Source organism: Cherax quadricarinatus, chromosome 33 (genome assembly GCF_038502225.1).
Source record: "Cherax quadricarinatus isolate ZL_2023a chromosome 33, ASM3850222v1, whole genome shotgun sequence".
Taxonomy (NCBI): Eukaryota; Metazoa; Arthropoda; class Malacostraca; order Decapoda; family Parastacidae; genus Cherax; species Cherax quadricarinatus.
In genome coordinates this window covers 13533695-13560187 of record NC_091324.1, presented here as the reverse complement: position 1 = coordinate 13560187, position 26493 = coordinate 13533695, and the positions used below count along the sequence as shown (strand labels likewise).

Sequence of the window (26493 nt, the reverse complement as noted above, 5' to 3'; positions counted from 1 at the left end):
TCACACTACACCTGACCAGCCGGGCTGTGGTTCGTAGGTTGGAAAGCATGTAGCCAGCAGTAACAGCGTGGTTGATCAGGCCCTGATCCACCATGAGGCCTGGTCACAGACTGGGCTGCGGGGGCATTGACCCCCAGAACTCTCTCCATGTAAACATACATGTACAAGCATATATCTACACACCCCTCTGAGTTTTCTTCTATTTTCTTTCTAGTTCTTGTTCTTGTTTACTTCCTCTTATCTCCATGGGGAAGTGGAACAGAATTCTTCCTCCGTAAGCCATGCGTGATGTAAGAGGCGACTAAAATGCCGGGAGCAAGGGGCTAGTAACCCCTTCTCCTGTATAAATTACTAAATTTAAAAAGAGAAACTTTCGTTTTCCTTTTTGGGTCACCCTGCCTTGGTGAGATACAGCTGGTTTGTTGAAAAAAAAAAATTCTACCTTTTATAATCATCCCTTGGGATACAAAGACTTGCACTGCTCTCCTATATTTTTCCCCAATGGTTCTCTTCGTACAATACAGCTCCCAAATATTTAATTTACTAACCTGTTTAAATACCTCACTGCCAATTTCAATTTGACATTCCATCTGTGTCTTTATTCTGTAAGTTCAGAGGTCCGCTCTACATGAATATAAACAACACTGTTATCTTTTACCTGTTAAGAGGTTCTGGGTAGGATCTTCCCCATGGCCCACTCTCAGACCAGGTTTTCTCAGTTGAATCTGATGATTTTAACAGAGACAAGGACTAGGAGAGACATGATTATTACACTGCATAATAAGTGGCTTTCTTTTGTGCTTACCAATGTTTTATTATATGTACAAAATTAAAAATTAAGACACATTAAGTACAGGTACTATATTGCATACATTACTGATGGGATGAAGAGGTTTCAAAAACCAGTAGCTTTATCAATTCAATACTGATTACCTCGTCTTCTACTATCTCAAGTTTTAACATCTGCAAGTAACTTCTGTATTGTATTGATGAAGCTACTAGTTGGCAAACCCTCTTTAAAATAATGGTGCCCAGATGTTGCTCAGAATAATTCTCAGTTTGGTGTGCTACCTTCTGCTTTATTTAATTCATTCCCAAGGTGCTTAATTATGATTCTATATAGCATACAGTTTTGATTTAACATTGTGTTATTTCAATAAATAATTATTATTATTATTATTTTCCAATAAGATACATTTCATGTAAATATTTGGTACATGGAAAATCCCCATATTTATGTAAAGCATTTCCAGCATGTAAGCATTTCCACTTAAATACATGCTACACAGAAATTGAGTACACAAAATAAAGTAATGAGGCATGAGATATCTTATAGCTATTCTTTGTCAAGATACTTACTAAAAAGTAAATCACGTGTACACTTACCATTGCTGAGAAGAACCAAAAGAAGAGGTTAGAGTTGTACTGTTTGTTGACTGTAAAAAAGCCTGAGAAGCTATGACTAAGGCGGTGTCCAAGCTTTACATAACTCAGGGTTCTTGCCTCCTAGAAATAATTTTAAATTGAAAAAAATTAAACAATAAAAATTTAAATCACTTTAAAAGGGCAATTAATCTTGTGCATATCATTTAAAAATATCATAAAGGTCATTTTTTTCATTGCTACATATCATACAACACTTTCAATTCACAAACGTAAATGTATAAGACAGCTTTAAGCTACTCAGTACCTTAATTTTTCCTGCTTCCAGAAGTGGTGTTAAAAAGAGAGGGTCTCCAACATCATCCCACAAAGATGGAGGAATATTCAAATTTCCATGATTAGAAAACATCTTACGAAATGGTCCACTGGCCTCCACAGAGGCAACAGCCACTAGAACCACTACTACCCACAGGCACGTCATGATTAATTATATTTCACTTTAATGTCTGCTTCGAAGTTTCAACCTGAAATTTTTTCAGTTTTGAAAAGAAAAAAATCTATTAGTATACCAAATGCATTTAAAAAATGCAATACATTACTAAGGAAGGATGAAATACACGAAGATAAACGATAAAGATTTGTTTCTTTGTCAAGGTTACAATGTGTATTTACAGTTTTATACAAAAAAATGTAATAAACACTGGTACAAGTATACCTACAACAAAAGAAAATTAAATAAAGGGCAAGAGATTACTACACTCTATAATTTCAATCTACAAGCGAGACTCTTCAGCATTATTATTATTATTATTATAATCAAAAAGAAGCGCTAAACCACAAGGGCTATACAGCGCTGCTCTTCAGCATTAATAATAATTATTACATTGAAAGGGTAGTACTGAATTTGCATGAGTCGCAGAGCACCTGAGGAATGGGAGATAATCAGATTGGATTAAAGGAAGTGAAATGTAGCTCACATTCACTGAATCAAGAGCCCTTCACTAACATCACCCCCTCCCCTTGAAGAGAGTTTTCCAGCAGCCTGCATAAGAATAAACTAAGATTTGTTTGGATTTTTAACCCAAAGGGTTAGCCACCCAGGATAACTCAAGAAATAGTGTGTTAGATTGAGATTTTTATTTCCTTGCAAGTTTACAATGTGGTTGACAAATTGTAGGAAGTATATATACATAGGTAGTTTACATTGAGGGTTTACAATGATTTGTAGTGCAAAGAGAGCCACTATCATGCCTTGGCATTACAGGTAGTCTCAACGTAACAGATTACTGATTACTTAACACTAGACATAAAAAACAGTTTGATCAGGTTGCACTAATTATACAACAGGCTATACTTATGTCAAATACAGTGGACCCCCGCCTTACGAACGCATCGCGTTACGTTAAATCTGCCATACGAAGCATTTGAACGCAAAAATTTTGCCTCACCTCGCGATAAAAAACTCGCTTTACGTGATTCGTCCGGGACACATCCCACATGTGGCCTCAGTGCCAGTGTTCACAAGCCAGCCAGTGCGGTCGCATCTACACATACATTCGGTAAATTTCACATTATCCCAGTGTTTTTAGTTCTTGTAACTGCAAAATAAGTCACCATGGACACCAAGAAAGCTTCTAGTGCCATCCCTGTGGTAAAAAAGGGTGAGAATTAGTATAGAATTGAAAAGAGAGATTAAGGAAATATGTGCAAAGTGGGATGAACTGCAAACCTTTACAGATGAAAATCACCCTGATGCAGCTACTGCAAGCCGTGTTGGCAACCTGTACAATGACAATGTTATGGCCCATTTTAGGAAAATCTTAAAGGAACGGGAGGTACAGAGCTCTATGGACAGATTTGTTGTGCGACAGAGGTCCAGTGACTCTCAAGCCGGTCCTAGTGGCATTAAAAGAAGAAGGGAAGTAACCCCGGCAAAGGACTTTCTACCTCAAGTCCTAATGGAAGGGGACTACCCTTCTAAACAATAACTTCCACACTCTCCCCTCCTCCCATCCCATCAATCATCACCAGATTTATTTATTTATTTATTTAGTAATTTAAGCATACAAACAGAGGTACAAAAAATACAGGTAAGAGCAGCATGCCAAAGCCACTTATATGCATAGCATTACGGGCTGGCTTAAAATGAACTTAATCTTAACTAAGCAATGATGAAATCAGTGATAAAACATTATTGTAAACAGATAACTATAAAGCACAAATGAGTATTACAAAGACAGGTCATATGGTTGCTTGCATTGCTGTACATTCAGTCGAATGGAGTATTCTGTTAGGTAGTGTATTTAAAAAAATAATAAAGTTAGATTGGGTCCTAGGTTTAACATTTGTGTGATATAATTGTGAGTAACATTTAGGATATACAATTTATAAGGTTCAGTTATTCAGTATTTATTTGGTTTTGAGTGAGTAAGTGATCTTTGAGAAGAGACTTGAATTTATAAACAGGTAGTGTTTCTTTTATATTTACAGGTAATGAATTCCAGATTTTAGGGCCTTTTATGTGCATTGAGTTTTTGCATAGCGTGAGATGGACACGAGGAACATCAAAGAGTGATCTGTGCCTTGTGTTATGGTCATGTGTTCTGTTGAGGTTGGCAAGGAGATGTTTGAGGGGAGGGTTAATATCAGAGTTAAGTGTTCTATGTATGTAATAGGTGCAATAATAAGTATGGATGTTTTGTATGGCGAGTAGGTTGAGTGTTTTGAATATTGGTGGAGTGTGTTGCCTGTAGTGAGAATTTGTTATCATTCTAACTGCAGCCTTTTGTTGGGTAATTAGTGGTCTGAGATGGTTAATTGTTGTTGAGCCCCATGCACAAATTCCATAGGTGAGATAGGGGTAAATAAGAGAGTGATAAAGGGCCAGGAGGGCTGACTGTGGAACACAGTACCGTATCTTCGATAGTATGCCTACAGTCTTGGAGATTTTCTTAGAAATTTGTTGTATATGTGTATGAAATTTGAGTCTTTTATCGAGGTGGATTCCTAGGAATTTTCCCTCTGTTAGCTTTGTGATAGGTGATCCGTTTATTGTTATGTTAAGAGGTACATCTGTAGCTCTGTTACCAAACTGAATGAAGTAGGTTTTGTCAATGTTTAGTGTAAGTTTGTTAGTCCTCATCCAGGTAGATATTTTCTGTAATTCGGTGTTTACAGTATTGGCTAGCGTGACTGGGCTCGGGTGAGAGAAGACGTATGTAGTGTCATCTGCAAAAAGTGTGGGTTTGAGTAATTGCGAAGCATTTGGTAGGTCATTTATGTATAGGAGAAAGAGAAGAGGGCCAAGGACACTTCCCTGTGGGACACCAACTGTAATTGGTTGTGCGGAAGAGCTTGCCCCATTTGCGTACACATATTGGCTTCTGTTGCTGAGGTAAGACTTGAGGTAGTTGAGGGAGTGCCCTCTAATACCATAGTGTGACAATTTTACGTGGAGCAAGTCATGGTCAACTGTATCAAAAGCTTTACGCAAGTCAATGAAGATCCCCAGTGGGACTTCTTTTTTCTCTATTGCAGTGTATATATGTTCTAGCATGTGTATAATAGCATCATTAGTATTTTTATTAGGCCTGAATCCAAATTGGCAGGGGTTGAGAAAGTTTTGGGAGATGAGGTAGGAGTAGATTCGTTTATGAATTAATTTTTCGAAGATTTTTGAGAGAGGGTGTAAATTGGATATTGGCCTATAGTTATTCAACTCTGTTTGGTCTCCTCCTTTATGGATCGGGGTGACCCTTGCTATTTTGAGAACTGTAGGGAAGGTGGAGGATTCAATGGATTTGTTAAAGAGTGTTGCAATGATTGGTGATAGTACTTGTGACGCTTTTTTGTATATAAAGGGTGGTAAGGTATTTAAATCTCCTGCCTTGTTTTTCAGTGCATTGATAATAAGGGAGACTTCGTATGGGTTAGTCGGAGCTAGGAACAGTGTGTTCAGGTAGTTGCCAGTGAGGTAGTCATTTGGTGGGGTATCTGAGCTTGGGATTTTATTGGCAAGGTTTTGACCTATAGTGGAGAAGAAATCATTGAGTCTGTTTGCTGTTTCTGTTGGTGGGAGTTGGGGTTCATCTGATTTTGCTAATTTTATTTCGCTATGTCGTGATATCTTTTTTGTTCCCAGAATTTCTGATAGGGTCTTCCAGGTCTTTTTTATATCACCTCGTAAGTTGGATAATCTGTTCTCATAATACAATTTTTTTGCCCTTCTTATCAGGCTGGTTAGGATTGACGAGTAACGTTTTGTTTGGTCTCTGGTTATGTGACCCATTCTGTACTGTTTTTCATATCGGTGTTTTGTATTTATGGATTTGAGAATGCTGGGTGTTAGCCAGGGACTGTTCAATCTCTTAGCTGTCATCTGTTTAGTTTTTTTAGGGCAGTGCTTGTTATAAAGGTATTGGGTCTTTTTCAGAAAATTATTAAAACATTCGTCAATATCTGTATAGATTTCTAGCTCAGTGTGCCAGTCAATGTTTGTTACTGCTGTTGTGAAGTTATTAATGGCTGCCTCATTGTGAAGTCTGAAGGTGACTTTAGTAGTGTCTTGGGGTATTTTACTAAGAGTTGTTATGAGGAAAGTAGGGTAGTGGTCTGTGGTATTATCTGTAATTATGCCTGATTTTAAAGGGGATATGGTGTTGGTCCAGATGTGGTCAAGTAGGGAAACACTAGTCTCTGTAACTCTTGTAGGTTTTGTTACTGTTGGTAGCAACATGCAGTTACTCATTGTGTTTGTGAATTCAGTAACGTGTGGGTCCTGGTCTTGCAGGAGATTTATATTGAAGTCACCTGAGAGTAGTAAGTGATCTTTGTTCATGCGTGCATCAGTTATCATACTTCCTAGGTTTTGACTAAAATGGCTAATGTTTGATTGTGGAACTCTGTAGATGTTTATCACTATGAGAGGTTTTTGTAGGTATTTGGATTTGAATTTAGCTATTATATATTCCCCATGTTCATCCCTTGTGCAAGTATTAGTGATACATTCTAGTTGGTCTGAGTAGTATATAGCAGTGCCACCCCCTTGTTGGTCTGGCCTACAGTTGTGTATGGCTGTGTAACCAGGAATGGCATAGACATCTGTAATATCAGGCTTTAGCCAGGTTTCAGTTAGTGTAATGATGGACATATTGGCATATGGACATAAAGGTGTCATGTATTCTATTCTTAGTAGAGTAGTAATTGTGCATGTCTTCTTCAGTTTGTGTGTATTAAAATTAATATTTCATGTGGTAAAAAAATTTTTTTTTTTTTCATACTTTGGGGTGTCAGGAACAGATTAATTTGATTTCCATTATTTCTTAAGGGGAAAATTAATTCGGCTAACAATAATTTCGGCTTATGATGAGCTCTCAGGAACGGATTAATATCGTAAGGCAGAGGTCCACTGTATATGTTATTCAACATATGCATTAAAATATTTGTGTTAAAATATGAAAATTTATTGTATTCTGAGCATTTACTTTTGGTGTTCTGAAGCTAGGGGAGTAACACTGAGCAATTATAATTTGAGAAGGTGGAGAGTGATTTGGTAGCTTTGTTGGTAAGGTCAGGTACTGAGTATTTAGTTTTGGGTAAGTACGTGGTTTTTAAGAAGAGTCTTGAATTGATGTACATACTGGGTTCCTTTGGTATTCACTGGTAATGAATTCCAAATTTTTGGACCCTTTATGTGCATAGAGTTTTTACAGTGTGAGATAGACATGTGGAACATCTAAGAGTGACCTGTGCCTTGTGTTATGGTTGTATGCCCTGTTAAGGTTGGTAAGGAGAAGTTTGAGTGGAGGGTTTATATTTGAGTGGAGTGTTCTATGTATGTAGCAGGCACAATAATAGGTATGGATGTTCTCTATGGTGAGTAGGTTTAGACTTCTGAATACTGATGGAGTATGCTTCATCATCATTCTGCGTGCAGCCTTTTGCTGGGTTGTTAGTGATCCGAGATGGTTTATTGTTGAACCCCATGCACAAATTCCATAGGTGAGACAGAGGTAAATCAGTGAGTGATACAGGGCAAGGAAGCTGGGTGTGGAACATAGTACCATATCTTTGATGGTATGCCTACTGTCTTAAGAGATTTTCTTGGAGATTTGTTGTACATATGTGTCTGAAATTAGAGGCTACTGTCAAGGTAGATTCCTAAGAATTTGTCCTCTGTGAGCCTTGTGACAGGTGATCCGTTTATCATTATGTTAAATAGAACATTTATAGTTCTTTTTCCAAGCTGAATGAAATAGGTTTTGTCAATACTGTACTGAGAGTAAGCTTGTTAGTCATCATCCAGGTAGATATTTTCTGTAATTCAGCATTTACAGCGTTGGCTAGTATGACTGGGCTTGGGTGAGAGAAGACGCATATAGTGTCATCTGCTAATAATATGGGCTTGAGTATTTGAGATGCACTTGGTAGGTCATTGACGTAAATGAGAAAGAGAAGTGGGCCAAGGACACTTCCCTGCGGGACGCTGACTGTAATTGGTTGTGTGGAAGAGTTAGCTCCATTTGCGTACACATATTGGCTTCTGATGCGAAGGTATGACTTTAGGTAGTTGAGGGAGTGCCCTCTTATAACATAGTGTGTTAATTTTATGTGCAACAAGTCATGGTCAACTGTATCAAAAGCTTTACGTAAATCAATGAAGATTCCCAATGGGACTTCTTTTTTCTCGAGAGAGGTGTATATTAGTTCTAGCATGTGCATAATAGCATCATTCATGTTTTTATTGGGCCTGAATCCAAACTGACAGGGGTTGAGTAGGTAGGAATAAATCTGCCTATAAATTAATTTTTCAAAAATTTTAGAGAGAAAGGGTAAGTTAGATATTGGCCTGTAGTTATTCAGGTCTGCTCGATCTCCTCTTTTATGGATCAGGGTGACCCTCGCTATTTTGAGAATTGCTGGGAAGGTGGAAGATTTGATTTGTTAAAGAGTGTTGCAGTAATTGGTGACAGTACTTGAGAAGCTTTTTTGTACAAAAAAGGTGGTAAGGTATTTAAATCTCCTGCCTTGTTTTTTAATGTGTTGATGATGAGTGAGACTTCTGTTGGGTTGGTCGGAGCTAGGAATACTATATTCAGGTAGGTGCCAGTAAGGTAGTCTTTTGGAGGGGTGTTTGAGGTTGGGATTTTGCTCGCTAGGTTTTTTCGTATGGTGGAGAAAACATTGAGTCAGCCTTTTCAGTTGGTGGGAGTAGGGTCTCATCTGATTTTGTTAGTTTGATTGTTCTGTTTTTGGATATCTTTTTGGTTCCTAGAATTTCAGATAATGTTTTCCAGATCTTTTTTATATCATCTCTTAAGTTATGTAATCTGTTCTCATAACACATTTTTTTTTACCTTATCAGGCTGGTTAGGATTGATGAGCAATGTTTAGTTTGGTTTTTGGTTATTTGCCCCATTCTGTACTGTTTTTCATATAGGTGCTTTATATTAATGGAGTTGAGGATGCTGGGTGTTAGCCAGGGACTGTTCAGTCTCTTAGCTGTGATCTGTTTTTTTTTTTAGGGAAATGCATGTTACAGAGGTATTGGGGCTTTTTTTAGAAAATTATTAATACATTCATCAGTACAGTGGAACCCCGAGTTTCAGCCGTAATCCGTTCCAGGAGCTAGGCCTAAACTCGAAACGGCTGAAAGGCAAAGCAACATTTACCATAAGCAATAATGTATATACCATTAATCCGTTCCAGACCCACAAAAATATTCACAAAACAAAAAAAATACATTTTTTAAAGAATAACTATAGTTTTACATACAAAACAGATAAATACATAATAGTACACAAAAGATCAATTAAAATTTAAATAAATATTTAAAATAACATTTACTTACCTTTACTGATGAAACTTGCTAGCATCTGGAAGATACGGAGGAAGAGAGAGGGAGGACTTATTGTTTGGAAGGGAAATCCTCCTCCATAAGGACTTCAGGTATTAAAGCCTGGCTGGATGCCTGGTTGGCTGGTTGCCTGGCTGGCTGGCTGGCTGGTTGCCTGGCTGGCTGGCTGGTTACCTGGCTGGCTGGCTGGTTACCTGGTTGTTTGGCTGGCTGGTTACCTGGTTGTTTGGCTGGCTGGATGCCTGGCTGGCTGGTTACCTGGCTTGCTGGCTGCCTGGCTGGCTGGTCACCTGGCTGGCTGGCTGACTGGCTGGTTGCCTGGCTGGCTGGCTGGTTGCCTGGCTGGCTGCTTGCCTGGCTGGCTGGATGCCTGGCTGGCTGGATGCCTGGCTGGTTCTCTGGCTGGCTGGCAGGATGAGCACGCAGGGTAATGTTCACTCAAGGATAAACAACGCTAGACTGGCTCACAACGCCTGCGCAGGGAGGCAGACAGGTCTGGTACACCAGCTGAAACCCAGGGCAATGGCCAAAAAACGGGACAAAATTTGGCTGAAAAAAGCAGCTGAAACCCAAAGCAGCCGATTCTCAGGGCGGCCGAAACCCAGGGTTTCGCTGTATCTGTATAGATTTCTAGCTCGTTGTGTCAGTCTATGTTCGTCACTGCTGTTAAAAAGCTATTAATAGCTATCTCATTACGTAGTTTGAAGGTAACTTTGGTAGTGTCTTGGGGCAATTTACCTAGGTTGGTTATGAGAAAGGTAGGGTAGTGGTCTATGGTGTTGTCTGTGATTATGCCTGATTTTAAAGGGGATATAGTGTTTGTCCAGATGTGGTCTAATAAGATGCTTGTCTCCGAGATTCTTGTAGGTTTTGTTACTGTTGGTAGCAGCAAGCAGTTGCTTATAGTCTCCCCAGGATGCAATCCACACCAGTCAACTAACACTTAGGTACCTACTCACTGCTAAGTGAACGAAGACAGCAGGTGTAAGGAAACATGCACAGTACTTTGAAGAACTGCAATAAAACACATACAAGCAGAATATAACAAAAGAAATATCTCTTGATATGTCAAGTAAATGCCTTGAGCACACTCCATACAAATAAAAAGGCCCAATGATATGGACAAGCATATATGATTATTCTAAAAACTGCAAATTAACTTTCAATTTTCAAAACTGCCTGAATAAAATGTAAATTAATTCATGTTTGAGTGAAGTATGTAAAGTAATATATATATATATATATATATATATATATATATATATATATATATATATATATATATATATATATATATATATATATATATATATATATATATATATATATATATATATATATATATATATATACATACATACATGTATATATATTATTTTTTTTATTATTATCACACTGGCCGATTCCCACCAAGGCAGGGTGGCCCGAAAAAGAAAAACTTTCACCATCATTCACTCCATCACTGTCTTGCCAGAAGGGTGCTTTACACTACAGTTTTTAAACTGCAACATTAACACCCCTCCTTCATTTGTCTATGATTGTAATCATGTGATAACGTGTTTATCATTCATTACCTTTGAAACTTGTCATGATTTTGACCAGCTCTACTTGGAGCTCATTACCTTTGTAAATTCTCATGATTAATGTGTTTATGATTCATTACCTTTGCAATTATTCATGAGTGTGACCAGCTCTACCTGGAGCTCATTACCTTTGTAACTTGGTCATGATTATGACCAGATCTAGTTCATTACCTTTGTAACTTGGTCATGATTATGACCAGATCTAGTTCATTACCTTTGTAACTTGCTCAGCTATCAAAACTTTGGAGTCCAGTCCCTGGACCAATTATGTACCTCTGTAATCTTTTGACTACCGCCCACAGGATGGGTATGGGGTGCATAATAAACATATTAAACTAACTCCTTCAGAGTGCAGGCACTGTACTTCCCATCTCCAGGACTCAAGTCCGGCCTGCCGGTTTCCCTGAACCCCTTCATAAATGTTACTTTGCTCACACTCCAACAGCACGTCAAGTATTAAAAACCATTTGTCTCCATTCACTCCTATCAAACACACTCACGCATGCCTGCTGGAAGTCCAAGCCCCTCGCACACAAAACCTCCTTTACCCCCTCTCTCCAACCTTTCCTAGGCCGACCCCTACCCTGCCTTCCTTCCACTACAGACTGATACACTCTTGAAGTCATTCTGTTTCGCTCCATTCTCTCTACATGTCCGAACCACCTCAACAACCCTTCCTCAGCCCTCTGGACAACAGTTTTGGTAATCCCGCACCTCCTCCTAACTTCCAAACTACGAATTCTCTGCATTATATTCACACCACACATTGCCCTCAGACATGACATCTCCACTGCCTCCAGCCTTCTCCTCGCTGCAACATTCATCACCCATGCTTCACACCCATATAAGAGCGTTGGTAAAACTATACTCTCATACATTCCCCTCTTTGCCTCCAAGGACAAAGTTCTTTGTCTCCACAGACTCCTAAGTGCACCACTCACTCTTTTCCCCTCATCAATTCTATGATTCACCTCATCTTTCATAGACCCATCCGCTGACATGTCCACTCCCAAATATATATATATATATATATATATATATATATATATATATATATATATATATATATATATATATATATATATATATATATATATATATATATATATATGTATATATATATGTATATATATATATATATATATATATATATATATAAAGTTTTTCTTCTTCTCTTTTTTAGTAAATGTCTACAGGAGAAGGGGTTACTAGCCCATTGCTCCCGGCATTTTAGTCGCCTCATACGACACGCATGGGTTACGGAGGAAAGATTCTTTTCCACTTCCCCATGGACAATAGAAGAAATAAAGAGGAACAAGAGCTATTTGGAAAAAGGAGAAAAACCTAGACGTATGTATATATATATGCATGTGTGTGTCTGTGAAGTGTGACCAAAGTGTAAGTAGGAGTAGCAAGATATGCCTGTTATCTAGCATGTTTATGAGACAGAAAAAGAAACCAGCAATCCTACCATCATGCAAAACAGTTACAGGTTTCTGTTTCACAGTCATCTGGCAGGACGGTAGTACTTCCCTGGGTGGTTGCTGTCTACCAACCTACTACTGTTAATGTTGCAGTTTAAAAACTGTAGTGTAAAGCACCCTTCTGGCAAGACAGTGATGGAGTGAATGATGGTGAAAGTTTTTCTTTTTTGGGCCACCCTGCCTTGGTGGGAATCGGCCAGTGTGATAATAATAATAATAATAATAATATATATATATATATATATACATACATACATACATAGTGATACCTCACACATCCGGCCTGTCACTATCCGAACCTTGGCAATATCCAAACAGGCCCTGGAAAAGGGCAAAATTCTGAATCAAACTTGGCTCACACTTTAGTGTACCAAGACCCTGAAAATAAACTGAGATAGTGTTAAGGCCCTCTTACTCCTTGACTACTACTACTACTTCTTCTGCTGGGTTTCAGGGCCACTGACAGCATACGCCGTGTCGAGCCCGAAAAAGAAACACCCCTAATGTTTCTACCCTGGCTGGGAATCGAACCCAGAGACTCGCCGTGTGAAGCCAGGCAATGGAAATAAGTCACTTTGTCTGACTTTTTTGGATTATCCTAGGTTCCCTACACATATGCTGCTTTGTATGATAATTCTATGTAACTGTATTTGTGTTTACCTGAATAAACTTACTTACTTACTTACTTACTAAAGCTCTCACTTTACAGTACAGTAAATATGCAAATTTAAAATTTGAATTATTTACAATAAGTATATAAAAACTGTGATTTTTAAACCAAACTAAACTTTAAGTAACCTGTACCTGTAATTATCACATTTGCAAAGCTTGCAATAATCATATGAAATCGAGAATACATATACATGTACTTTAAATACATTAGAGAACATACAAAGGACGACAAAATTAGTCCACTGAATAAGTTATTATTTATACAGATAGCCTAGAAGCCCTGAACTTAGCCCCTTGAAATATGTAGAATTATGACAATACATGTACATAACTTTGATTCAATAAAGTACAGTATAGTCAGTATAAGGTAAACAGACATGTATAAACCTCTTTATAGAATGCCCCTTGTTATTTAGAGCATTTTGTGCAGAAATTATTTTAAGTATAAAGGTAGAAGCTAAGTATGAATAAAGGATATAAGCAGGTGCTGGGGATATCTTATTTATCTGAACAATAAAGAACTCAAAACAATGAATTAAATTTGGAAAAGTTAAGATAAGATAAGATAAGATTTCGTTCGGATTTTTAACCCCGGAGGGTTAGCCACCCAGGATAACCCAAGAAAGTCAGTGCGTCATCGAGGACTGTCTAACTTATTTCCATTGGGGTCCTTAATCTTGTCCCCCAGGATGCGACCCACACCAGTCGACTAACACCCAGGTACCTATTTGCTGCTAGGTGAACAGGACAACAGGTGTAAGGAAACGTGTCGAATGTTTCCACCCGCCGGGAATCGAACCCGGGCCCTTCATGTGTGAAGCGGAAGCTTTAGCCACCAGGCCACCGGTAAATAATAGAGTGGCATTAGGTTAAGTTTTAATTTAAATATTACATGCATGCACAACAAACATTTTTAAAATAGTTTTGAAGACACAAATGTGATATGGACACATTATATACACAATAGTACATTATATTCATGGGGAAGCCCTAAACCCTTATGAGGTAATTACAACCCCTATTGAAGTGGAAATGAGAGGCAATCTGGTTAAATCCAAGGTGGTCCAGGGTAGTTCCAATTCCCAGGATCAAGAGCCCTTTGCCGGAATTAAGGTACTGAAGGGTGATTTATCCCATGATAAGTCTGAAGTCAAACTATAAGCAAGTTTATTTAGGTACAGGTTCACACAAATACAATGATCATACAAAGTACATATACACTGGGAAAATTCTAGAGGGACCAATCCCAAATCTGCACACGGAAATCACTCCTTACGTAAGCAAGAGACTAGGCAGGAAGTGCAACATCTTCCCAATGAAAAGCAGGTGTGCCATGAGTACACTAAGAGACCACACAATAAGTGTCAGGGGCTCAAGATTGTTCAACTGCCTCTCAGCACCCCATGCTGTCTTCAAGATGGAGCTGGTTCATACGTCGGTTTGCCTGCAGCCAACAGTAACAGCGGTTGAACAGGTCTTGATCCACGCCAGGCCAGGTCATGGACCGGGCCGCAGGGGCGTTGACCCCTAAACTCCCTCCAAGTACAGTAGCATGTATGTACATTACCTATTATAACCCCCCAAAAATGTGCCAAGTATTCAGCCAATGGAAACAAGTCACTGACTTCTTGGGGTTATCCTAGGTAATTTACACTGTGTATCATAACAGTACTTATGTGTACCTGTCCCTAAATAAACATATTACTTAACTCAAGCTAACACCTTGGGCAACTCTGAAATCTAAAGTTTATTATGGGTGTCCAAAAAAGGATCAAAAACACATTAGCTCAACTTAAAGTAAGAGCGTAAATAACCGGTTACCAGTGTTAGAGCAAGACAACACTACTACTGGTTGTGTGTTGTTAGAGCAAGAAATATACTCCTGGTTACCAGTAATGTTAGAGCAAGACAATACTACTGATTAATACTACTCGTGTTTGCAAGATAAGACAACACTCCCCCTAACTGGTACCGGTGTGGTCACACTACAGGATTAAAAAGTTTATCCAGGTATACACAAGTAGTTATAGATTATCATACATAGCAGAATGTGTGTAGAGAACCTAGGATAACCCAAAAAAAAAGTCAGTGATTTATTTCTATTGGGGTTGCCAGGTTTACTCTTCAAGATAAGGCCAAATAAAAGGCCATTTCGCTCACAAAGACTGCATTAACGAATATAAGCTTATCTAAAATTATACATCAAATTTCTAGGATTCCTATTTTGTCTCCAAAAACTGAGTTTACATGTTGATGGTGTCACTAATCTGGGTTCTGCTCTGCACAAAGTTACTGAATAAACCTAGGTCTTTCGTTATTTAAATTTTATTATTATTTATTATCACACTGGCCGATTCCCACCAAGGCAGGGTGGCCCGAAAAAGAAAAACTTTCACCATCATTCACTCCATCACTGTCTTGCCAGAAGGGTGCTTTACACTACAGTTTTTAAACTGCAACATTAACACCCCTCCTTCAGAGTGCAGACACTGTACTTCCCATCTCCAGGACTCAAGTCCGGCCTGCCGGTTTCCCTGAACCCCTTCATAAATTTATTACATTATAATTATGGGGGCGCGCTAAACTCAATAGTATACAGCGCATGTAGTGGGTGAAGATATTCAGGCTCAATTCAGGGAACTGGAGCACAGATCAAATCCCCTAGATCAAGAGCCCCTCACCAGCGTCAAGGAAACTCCCTGGAGGAGTAAATTTGTCACAACACTTCGTTACTATCAGGATGACACCTTAAGTCTTAACACGGCTTCCGTGGTTTCTTCTGAGAGCCTTGTTTCTTATTTTTGTTTATTTTGATACTTGTGTGAGATGATAATAAAACCCAAGCGCTAAACCCACTAGGGTCATTTGTTTGAGAATTTTCTCAACAAAAACGTTTATCAGCATCTTCACGCATCAAGTTACTTTTTTCACTGTATTAATTGCTACTACTACTAATAGTACATACATGGGGAGGGCCAATCCCAAAGGGATTATATAGCACCTGGGTAATGTGAGGTAATCCAGCTTGATCCAAGGAAGGGAAACACAGGTCCGGTTCCTTGGATTAGAAGCCTCTTCGCCTGTTTCAAGGAACCTTCCCTCAAATTATGGGCGGGGCAATTATTATTATAATCAAAAAGAAGCGCTAAGCCACGAGGGCTTTACAGCATGGGCGGGGCAAGTCCCGTAAATTATTTCTCCCACTCTTTATAACCTCTTCCAACACTGTGAGTGTTTTTATTGACCCATTTTGATAATATATAAAGTACTCACGTATAGATTGTGATCCAAAATAACTGGCGTTACACCACCCGAAGAACAATTTACTACTGGTCACGGGGTGTGGAAACTTGTGGTGGAAGCTGCTGCGTCTAACGTGTACTGAACCTGACTCAACTACACTACAGCACCCAACACCATGTTGACTCATCACAGCCAGATAATGTTGTCTTATCACTATATATCTTTCACATAAGATACACCACTTTTGAAACAGTTTATGTCGTCTTTCAGTACTAAAAGAACAATGCAATCAGATCAAATCTTTCGTACTGACTACAAGAAACCATGTGATAATAAATGGGCTTCCAAAAAGTCAGCAGTTTTGCAGAATTTACCAGTACTAGTAAATGCTCTATAGAGAATTCTGGATGATGAGCTAAACAAAAAAAAACTGTACTCCTAAAAAGCTCGCTGAGGCAAAGGGTATACTGGAAACACCAAAGCTTTCAATTTGTCCACCTATTTACAAAAAAATGTCTAATCTGGCAACGACTTCATTTGATTCAGCTTTTTGAAAAAAAAAAATATGAAAAATATGGGAAATGAGTATGAATCTAGACTCAGAGTGTGAATGAAACAACTGACTTGGCTCGAAAATTATTAATACGGAATACAAATAGCCCAAAGAACGCAAAAGAAAAAAAATACATAATGAAAGTGCAGAGGATGAAGGAATATTTGATACCCAAAAGAAATTCACAGTTGAATCCTATTTAGTGTCATTAGATTCTATTAAAAATAGCATAAGTAGAGGATTTGAGCATTTTAAAAATGTGGTTTCCAAATTTAGTGCTTTAGATCCAAAGCATTTTGACAACGCATTTAAGGTGAACAATTAGAATTTTTAGCAGACGTACTCAGACGTCATCGACAGTCAAATAAATCGTACAATTTTTTTTCATTCATTCATTCAGTAAGTTTATTCAGGTATACACAAATACAGTTACATAGAATTATCATACATAGCAGCATATGTGTAGAGAACCTAGGATAAGCCAAAAAAGTCAGACTGAGTGACTTATTTCCATTGGGGTCCTTTTACCTTATTATTATAATATAAAGGTTATAATATTTTCTTATTATTCTATAATGAAGATAACATCTTATTATCATACTAAAAAGACTATCTACTACACGAGGGTCATTAAGACTATCTACAATACGAGGGTCATTACTAGGAATAAGGTAACATTTACACGTATGTTAGCTAAAAAATAGAAAATCATTCCCCTCCCTTTCTGTAGCTACATTCATCAGACACCTTTTGGCACTCTTCTTGAACTGGTTCATGCTATGACTGGCTTTGACATGTGCGGGTAGTCTGTTCCATTCCTTTATTGCTGTACAATAAAAGGTGTTTGAAGCCTGGCCAATGACTGTGGGTACTACAAAGTTGTGCTCTCTCCCCCTAGTACTATGATTGCTTTGGTTCCCAACCTTGACAAAATTGACAGCAAGATATTCTGGACACTGTTTGTGAGCAATTTTATAAACATGATTTAGCTTCAGTTGTTTTACTGTCTTCAACATTCAGCATATCCAACTGCTGTAATTCATCCTGGCCTACATGTTCTCTTGGTCCCAGCCCCAGGATGAATCTTACGATTTTGTTCTGGGTGATTTGTAGTCTGTCTTTCAGTTTTTTTGTCAAGGCAGAGTACCATGAAGAGCAATCATAATCCATATGGCATTGTATAAGGGCTAGACATAGGGTCCTGCGAGCCTCAGTAGGTAGACACTGTGCTTGTCTATACAGGAACTTCAGTCTGGCATTCGCTTTCTTTACTACACTGTTCCCTATCAATTCTCCTGACATGCATGGGTCAAAGGGGATTCCCAGATATTTTACTGATGAAACCAAAGTGATGGGCTCCCCATTACACTGGACATTAAAATTATTTACCCTTCTCAGTTATGTTTCGTGCCAAAGAGAATGGCTTCAGTTTTTCCGAGGTGTAATGATAGCTTGTTGTCTACTAACCATTTGCTGCAGGACTCCAGTTCCAGTGTTAAAACATTAGCTATATCTTGTGGGTTTTTACCTGACACTAACAGGGCACTGTCATCTGCATACAGTAAGAGTTTGCACCTGACACTGATAGGCATGTCAATGACACAACATAAGAATAATAAGGGACCCAGAATACTACCTTCGGGAACTCCACATGTTATCGGCAGGGGTTCTGATTCCGTTGTATTGATTTTGACAATTTGTCCCCTGTTGCTAAGGTAGGACTTAAACCAGTCTACAGAACCTATACCGATAGCTTGAAGTTTCGTACATAATATATTGTGGTTGACAGTATCGAAGGCCTTTTGCAGGTCTAAGGTTACAATACTTATGAGGTTCCCCTTTGACATTTCAGTTCTCAGGTAATCCATCAGATTAATTAGGGAGGTGTCGGTTGAGTAAGATCTTCTAAAGCCCGATTGATAGCTATGGAGAATGTTGTTGTCATTAAGGTACTTAACTACTTGAGAGTACACCGCCCTCTCTAGAATTTTGGATATTATACTGAGTATACTAACAGGCCTATAGTTGCTGACATCAAACCTACTATTTTTCTTGAAGATAGGAGTAACTCTGGCCTCCTTGAACCCCTCCGGCACGGTATTAGTAGTGATTGATAGATTTGCGTGCATTAGCAGTGTGACATATTCAAGTATCACAAAACTGACCATCAACAATGTACTTAAATGAATGATCGCCCTAGTGCAGTTAGGGAATGAACCTTTAGTCTGCTCAAACACTAAATCCTACCTTTGTTCTACAATGTGCGAGGATAGATTGCCTGGGTTAACTTTGCTCTCCAATGAGAGTTGTCTACTGAGGTGGATTATAATAGTAAGAGATAGCGGATAGATTGAAGCCTAGACGAGACTTGTAGTTGCTTCATACATTTTTCACATTGCTTTTTTCATTTTACGTTTAAAATTAGAATAATTAAATAATACAAGTTTTTATTATTATGTTTTGAGATTTATGAGCATACGGTAAAACTTTTTTGAGTTTTGATTTTAAATACAAAATAACAATTATGTACTTCCTTTAAAACTATTATCTTCCTGTGCTTTGAATTAAAATAAATGCATAATGAATTTGAAATTTATAGGTACGTGTCACTGCTTTTTTTTGTGTTCGCTCTCCTAACTTCGGAACTTGGTTACGCCCCTGGACTGGGAGGACAGCATGAATGAGCGCAGATTTAAGCATATATCTATGTGTGGATGACAGTGTCATGTACGTTGGATAAAGTCTAAACAGGATATATTGCCTTCTCATACCCTCCTGCACATCTGGCTCCCCTATATTATTATTATAATCAAAAAGAAGCGCTAAGCCACAAGGGCTATACAGCGCTGCAGGGTAGGGAAGGAAGCAAGGGATTTGGATGGCAGAAGGGAGGGGGGATGATCAGCAGGTTACAGAAAACAGCGGGGCAGGGGATAGTACGGGGGTAGAGGGTAGCAAGAGATACAAGTAGAAAGGGCTGAAAGTATCAAAATTTGTGGAGTAAGTCAGTCGTTGTCAAAAAGTCAATGAGAGTGTCCGGATGAAAGGTGGGTCCATCAGCGAGAAGGGAAGGTAAAGAGAGAGCAGCGGGGCGAAGACGATGACAGAGGTAAATTCTGCGTGCTCGTTGATAAAGTGGGCAGTCCAACAGAATGTGGCTGACTGATAATGGAGCTTGGCAATTCTCACAGAGAGGAGCAAGACGCCTCTCCATGAGATATCCATGAGTAAGACGAGTATGGCCAATGCGAAGACGGGAGAGAGTAGTCTCCCAACCTCGACACTGGTGATAAGAAGACGGCCAGTAACCTATACTCGGTTTAATAGACTGAAGTTTGTTGCCGAGCATAGTAGACCAACGTTGTTGCCAACGGGTGTGAAGGTGGGAAGATATTACAGCAAAATAGTCCGTACATGGAATACCTCTATAAGAAACTGGTAGGTCATGTACTGCTGACCGCGCAGCAGTGTCTGCCTGTTCATTGCCCTGTACGTCAACATGACCAGGGACCCAACAAAAAACAATATCTTTATGCTTAGTAAAGATGCGGCGTAGCCAAAGTTGGATACGGAGGACTAAGGGGTGAGGTGTATCAAATTTTTGTATAGCCTGTAAAGCACTAAGGGAGTCTGAGACAACCACAAATGATGACACAGGCATAGATGCAATACGGATAAGTGCTGTAAGGATGGCATATAATTCAGCAGTAAAAATACTAGCTGAAGATAGTAAATGCCCTTGTACGACGCTGTCCGGAAACACTGCTGCGAATCCTACGCCGTCAGAAGACTTAGAGCCATCTGTGTACACAGCAATGGCATGAGAATGAGAGTGAAAGTGGTCAAGAAAAAGAGAGCGGGAAGCGACCGTAGACAGTTGGGCTTTCGAGCAAGGGAGGGAGAAAGAACAGACTCGAACAGCTGGAACTTCCCAGGGGGGTAGGGAAAAGTGTGATGCTACATGTACATAGAAAGGTGGTAGTTGAAGAGAAGACAAGAGCGAATGAAGGCGAAGAGAGAAGGGACGGAGTAAGCAGGGGCGGCGAACAAATAAAGAATGTCTACTAATATCAGTGACCATTCTATAAATGGAAGGATTGCGGAGATCATGAGAGCGTACATAGTAGCGCAGGCAATGGGCATCACGGCGATCGGATAAGGATGGAACGTTCGCTTCTGCATAGAGGCTTTCGACAGGGGAAGAGCGAAAAGCACCAAGGCATAAACGTAATCCTTGGTGATGAATGGGGTTAAGGCTAGAGAGAGTAGCAGGAGATGCCGCTGAATAGATCTGGTCACCATAATCAAGTTTCGATAAAATAAGGGTGGAATGTAGGTGAAGGAGGGTTCGACGATCAGCTCCCCACGAAAGATGAGCAAGGGTTTTAAGAAGGTTCAGCCGGCTGTGACAAGTTGCCTTCAGAGAGGTAATGTGAGGTTTCCAGGATAACCTACGATCAAAGAGGAGGCCCAGAAACTTGACTGTATCACGTTCAGGGATACGTGAGCCATAGAGGTACAAAGGATGATCAGAGATGACAGAGCGTCTAGTGAAAGTGATTTGGTGGGTTTTAGTGCTGGAAAATTTAAACCCATGTGTGGTGGCCCAATTGGAAACACGGTCGACTGCATGCTGGAGAGAAACTGTAAGGAGGTGACAGTCAGCGCCTGCACAGGCAATAGCGAAGTCATCAACATAGAGTGATGACCAAATATTTGATGGAAGACTAGAGGCCAAATCATTAATAGCAAGGAGAAAAAGTGTTGTGCTCAGAACACATCCCTGGGGGACACCTTCAGCTTGGATAAAGTCCGGGGAGAGCACATTATTAACCCGAACACGGAAATGCCTGTCAGTTAAAAAGTTCTTAAGGAAGGATGGTAGATTGCCTCGAAGGCCTAAGGAGTGGGCTTGGGCTAAAATATTATACCTCCAAGTTGTGTCATATGCCTTCTCAAGATCAAAAAATATGGCAATAACTGAGTGGTTATTCGCAAAGGCATTACGAACATACGTATCCAAGCGCAGTAAGGGGTCTATGGTAGAACGTCCCTTACGAAAGCCATATTGACGAGTGGAGAGACTGTTGTGTGTCTCTAAATACCACACTAAACGTCTATTTACTAGACGTTCCATTACTTTGCAAACTGCACTGGTAAGAGCAATGGGACGATAGTGGGAGGTTTCATGTCCCGTAGTGCCTGGTTTGCGGAAAGGGAGAACAATGGCGGATTTCCACAGCTGTGGAAGAACTCCTTGTGACCAAATAAGATTGTAAAGGCGTAATAGGACTGCAAGGGCTGACTGATGTAAATGTTGTAGCATACGAATATGAATGTCGTCGGGCCCAGCTGCCGATGATCGACAAGCTGAGAGTGTTGCCTCCAGTTCTTGAAGTGTAAAAGGCACATTATACTGTTCTTCTCTGAGAGAAGAAAAGTCCAAGGGTGCTAACTCTCTGGCAGACTTTGAGGAAAGAAATGAGGGGCATAGATGGAGTCCCTGAGAAATACGGACCAGATGATTGCCAATTTCATTGGCAACATCTAGTGGGTTTGCTATATCAACACCGGCAACCCGCAGAACAGGAGCCGGGTCAGGAGAATATTTACCACTCAGTTTTCGTACTTTTTTCCAGACTGCACTCATAGAGGAAGCAGAGGTGATGGTGGAGACATAATCTCGCCAGCAAGTGCGTTTAGCGTCACGGATGACACGGCGAGCGATCGCACGCTTCTGTTTAAAATCAAGGAGTCGCTCTGTGGTTCTATTGTACCGGTACCTGCCCCATGCAGCGCGTTTCAAACGTACTGCACGAGCACAAGCAGGAGACCACCAAGGCACGCATTTCTGAGAATGCCTGCTCGAAGTTTGGGGTATAGAATGAGAAGCTGCGGTGAAAACAGAGGATGAGAAGAGGTGTAAAAGCTCATCGATGGAGGACGAAGAAGGAACCTCTTTAAAAACAGTCAGGTGTGAGTAAAGGTTCCAATTTGCCCGATTAAATTGCCAGCGTGGGGTGCGAAGAGGTGGCGAATATGAAGGGGAAGTAAGAATGATTGGGAAATGATCACTGTCATGTAAGTCCGGGAGAACAGACCAAGTAAAGTCTAATGCGGCGGAGGAAGAGCAAACTGAGAGATCGATGCAAGAGAGAGTATGAGTCCGAGGATCAAAATGGGTGTGAGTACCTGTATTTAAAACATGGAGGGGGTGGGTGGCAAGAAAAGCCTCTAACTGAATTCCACGGGAATCACAGTGAGACCCTCCCCAGAGGAAATGGTGGGCATTAAAATCACCAAGTAACAGAATTGGTGGCGGTAATGACGAAACAAGGAAGGCAAAATCCGGAATAGATAATGCCCGAGAAGGAGAGAGATATAAAGAACAGAGCGTATACCACCTATGTAAGTGGATACGGGCTGCTGTGTAATGCAGCGAAGTATGAACAAATAGCTGATGGTACGGAATATCAGTGCGGAGAAGAAGGGCACTTTCATTAAAGGTCCCATCAGGAAAAGGATCTGAAGAATACAATAAATTATAGCCTGAGATGTGAGAAATAACAGCAGAGTGTAATTTTGGTTCCTGTAAGCAAACACCAACAGGGGCAAACTGGGAGAGTAACATCTGAAGCTCACCCCGATTACCCCTGAGGCCACGTATATTCCACTGTAAAAAGGCCATGAATGGCAATGATAAAGATACTTGAAATCCGCAGGTAAGGGTTCCTACGGACTAGGAGGGTTAGAAAAGTCCACATGCGGAGGCAGTGGAAAATGTTCAAGCAGCGAAGGAACGGTGCGCTGTGAAGAAAGGAGTTGCGCAGATGGAGCAGAGGAGAGAGAAAGAGCGGAAGGTGGATCAGTGTCCATTGATGGTTTGGTCTCTGCAATATATTCAGAGATTGCTTCAAGTGTTTCAGAATTCAGAGATGTCGTATGGGAGACAATATTGGGAATGGTAGGGGGAGGATGAGTAAAGATTGGAACTGTATTGGACTGTACCAAGGTAGGGGGGGGCGAAAGGGTGGAGGGAACTGGAGAAGCGTGGCAGGGGACAGAAGAGACAGGAACCTGGGAGGTGGCAGAAGAGGAAGAAACTTGGGAGGGAACAGGGGAGGAAGGTACATTACGAGGAGGAGGGTGAACCTCTGCACTTGTAACTGAGCCAGTGAGAGGGGAAGAACTAGGGACAGAGACAGGGAGGGTAAAATGAGGAGGTGGAAGATGGGTAGGAGGTGTTACCGGACCTTTTTTTGACTTTTGAGAAGTAGAGGGACGATTGGGAAGAGGTGTCGTACGAGGTCTCGTCGATACTGAGGCTTGTAAGAGAGAACTCGAAGAAGCGAGATTAGACTGAGGCGTTGAAGTAGGGACGTCTGAGCCGAGGACAGCAAAAGGATTAGATACAGGAGTGATTATGGGAGAGGTAACCACAGAGGTGGGTGTAGAAGATGGGATACCAGAAGTGGGGGGACGTTTTGAAACACGGGAATAAGAAACACGTGGGAGTCTCCCTTGGAGGCGGAGATGAGAAACTGCCATGGCATAAGGGAGACCTTCTGTCTCTTTGAGGTAACGGATTTCCCGCTCGTTTAAATAGACCTGACAACGGCGAGAGTACGAAGGGTGAGCCTCATGACAGTTAAGGCAAGAGGGAGATCGATTGCAAGACGTATTAGAATGGTCATCGGCACCACAGACTGGGCATTCGGCGATAGATCTGCAATATTTCGCTGGATGGCCAAATCGCCAGCAATTTCTACACTGTTGTGGTGTAGGGATCACCTTTCGAACTTGTAACCGATGTCCTGCTATATAAACTGAGGATGGGAGTTCTCGGCTGTCAAAAGTTAAACGAGCCACATTGCTAGGGTATCGTCTCCGCCCACGGGCAGGAAGAACGTAAGTGTCTACCTTGAGGATTGGGAGATCTTGGAGTTCCAGCTGTTCTAGAATGTCGGTGCCGCATGTCTGGAAATTTTGTTGAACTATGGTATGGGGCAGAATAACGGTACCACTACAAGAATTGAGGGAATGATGTTTTTCAAGGGTGACAGGAACAGTATCTATATGGGAAAGACGAGAGAGCTCACGAGCCTGGGTAGCATTCTGTACGGTAATGATGCGCGTACCGCTCTTAAGAGCATGAAAAGAAATATCTTTACCAACATGGCGTAGGAGTGCCTTGCCAATACTATGGTCAGAAAGATAGGCAGTAGAGGAAGTTGGTCGCAAAGTGAAGAATTTAGTCCACTGTTCAGTCTGAAACTGAGCGTGGAAAGGTAGTGAAGGACGTGTCGATCTTTTCTGAGAAGAACGAGAAGGTGAAGGTGGAGAAGTATCATCAGCAGGTAATTGTCGTTGACGTTTAGGCGTGGGACCAGAGTTGGTCCGACGTGGAACGGGTCGGCGATTTGAAAATTGCCGCACCGTAGAGGGAGAGGCCGGAAGCATAGTCAGAGGAGAGCGAAGGTCTGATAAATCGAAGGAGTCAGTCGAGGCCTCAGTACCTGAAGCAGGTGAGGAAACAGCACCGGCAATAGGTACAGAGGCATGAGGAATGTCTGAAGAGTGGTCCAAAGACGAGGCGGGGTCAGAACGGGGTGCGGTATCAAGAAGGGGCCCGGGGGTAAAAGGTTCATGGACTAGGGCTGCCATGGTTAGGTTACTTCTTTCTTTTTGTTTTTAAGAAAAAAAAAGAAAGAAGAAAAGAAAATAAAAATAAAAAAAAGAAAAAAAAAGGGGGGACCGGGGAGGGATAGTTCCTAGGAGGAATGAAAGGGCCAGAAATCTCCCTCCGCGCCCAAGAGGACTCGACACCGCTAGTAGCGCAGATGCAGCATGGAACCCGTGCCATACCCTACCCTTCATGCCAGTAAACCAGCAATCTGGGATAGCAACCTCACATCTGCCGAGCTACCTCGGTGGACAAAAGAGAGGGCGGCCGGATATCCGCCACAAAGCATACCTCCTTCAGCCACCACCCCCGGAATCCGAAAGGTGGCTTCCAGAGATACACCCGTCGCCCAAAAGACACCCAAAGCTACTCCGGGATACCGGAGAGGGATCGGGACATCCCTAGGCAATCCAGATTCCACGGCAAACTACGCCACCGCCAAGAAACCTCAACGGAATGGGATCGACCCCGGTGTCCTTTCCTCTACCTAGGAACTAGCGTGCCTGTGGGAGAAATCCCAAAGGACAAAAAGAGGAAGGGCAAAAGGGAGGAGTGGGGAGGAGGAGGAGGAAAGGAAAAAGGGGAGGATGGGGAGGATGGGATAGGGGAGGGGAGATTGGGGGGTAATTAGGTTCGGTCTGAGGAAGAAGACCGATAGGTCTAATTCCTCAGACCAAGAGCCTCTTCACCACGCCAAGGAGCCCCCCTTGAAGAGGGGCTCCCCTATAACTTTTTGCACATCTGGCTCCCCTATAACTTTTTGTGCATCTGGCTCCCCCACGCCCTCTTGGGCATCTGGCTCCCCATGCCCTCCTGTGCATCTGGCTCCCCCATACCCTCTTGCACATCTGGCTTCCCTATGCCCTCTTGCGCATCTGGCTCCCCCATGCTCTCTTGCGCATCTGGCTCCCCCATGCCCTCTGTGGAAAATACTGTATATGTTTTCCAGAAATTCAGTATTTATATGTAAATAGATGGCCATACTGTATTTAATAATATTTATGTCATAGAAAACGGAAAGCCTGCGTCTGCACAGA

The 26493-nt window shown here is 41.0% G+C and overlaps 1 protein-coding gene across 5 annotated transcripts in view; it reads right to left on the bottom strand.

Moving 5' to 3' along the window:
• Positions 1-16412, bottom strand: part of LOC128693914 (probable serine carboxypeptidase CPVL) — a 41521-nt gene extending 25109 nt beyond the window's left edge. Inside the window, exons 1-4 of one of the 5 annotated variants that reach the window (XM_053783805.2) lie at positions 16251-16412; positions 2832-3029; positions 1691-1907; positions 1387-1506 (exon numbers count right to left, since the gene is read on the bottom strand). In XM_053783805.2, the coding sequence (XP_053639780.2) occupies positions 1387-1506; positions 1691-1864 (294 nt within the window). In that variant the 5' untranslated portion in view covers positions 1865-1907; positions 2832-3029; positions 16251-16412. Of the gene's footprint in view, positions 1-1386; positions 1507-1690; positions 1908-2831; positions 3030-9232; positions 9646-14798; positions 14818-15658; positions 15799-16250 lie in introns of those variants that run through there. The other 4 variants (XM_053783802.2, XM_053783804.2, XM_053783806.2 and 1 more) reach the window with 4 other exon arrangements.
• Between the last annotated feature and the right edge of the window lie 10081 nt (positions 16413-26493).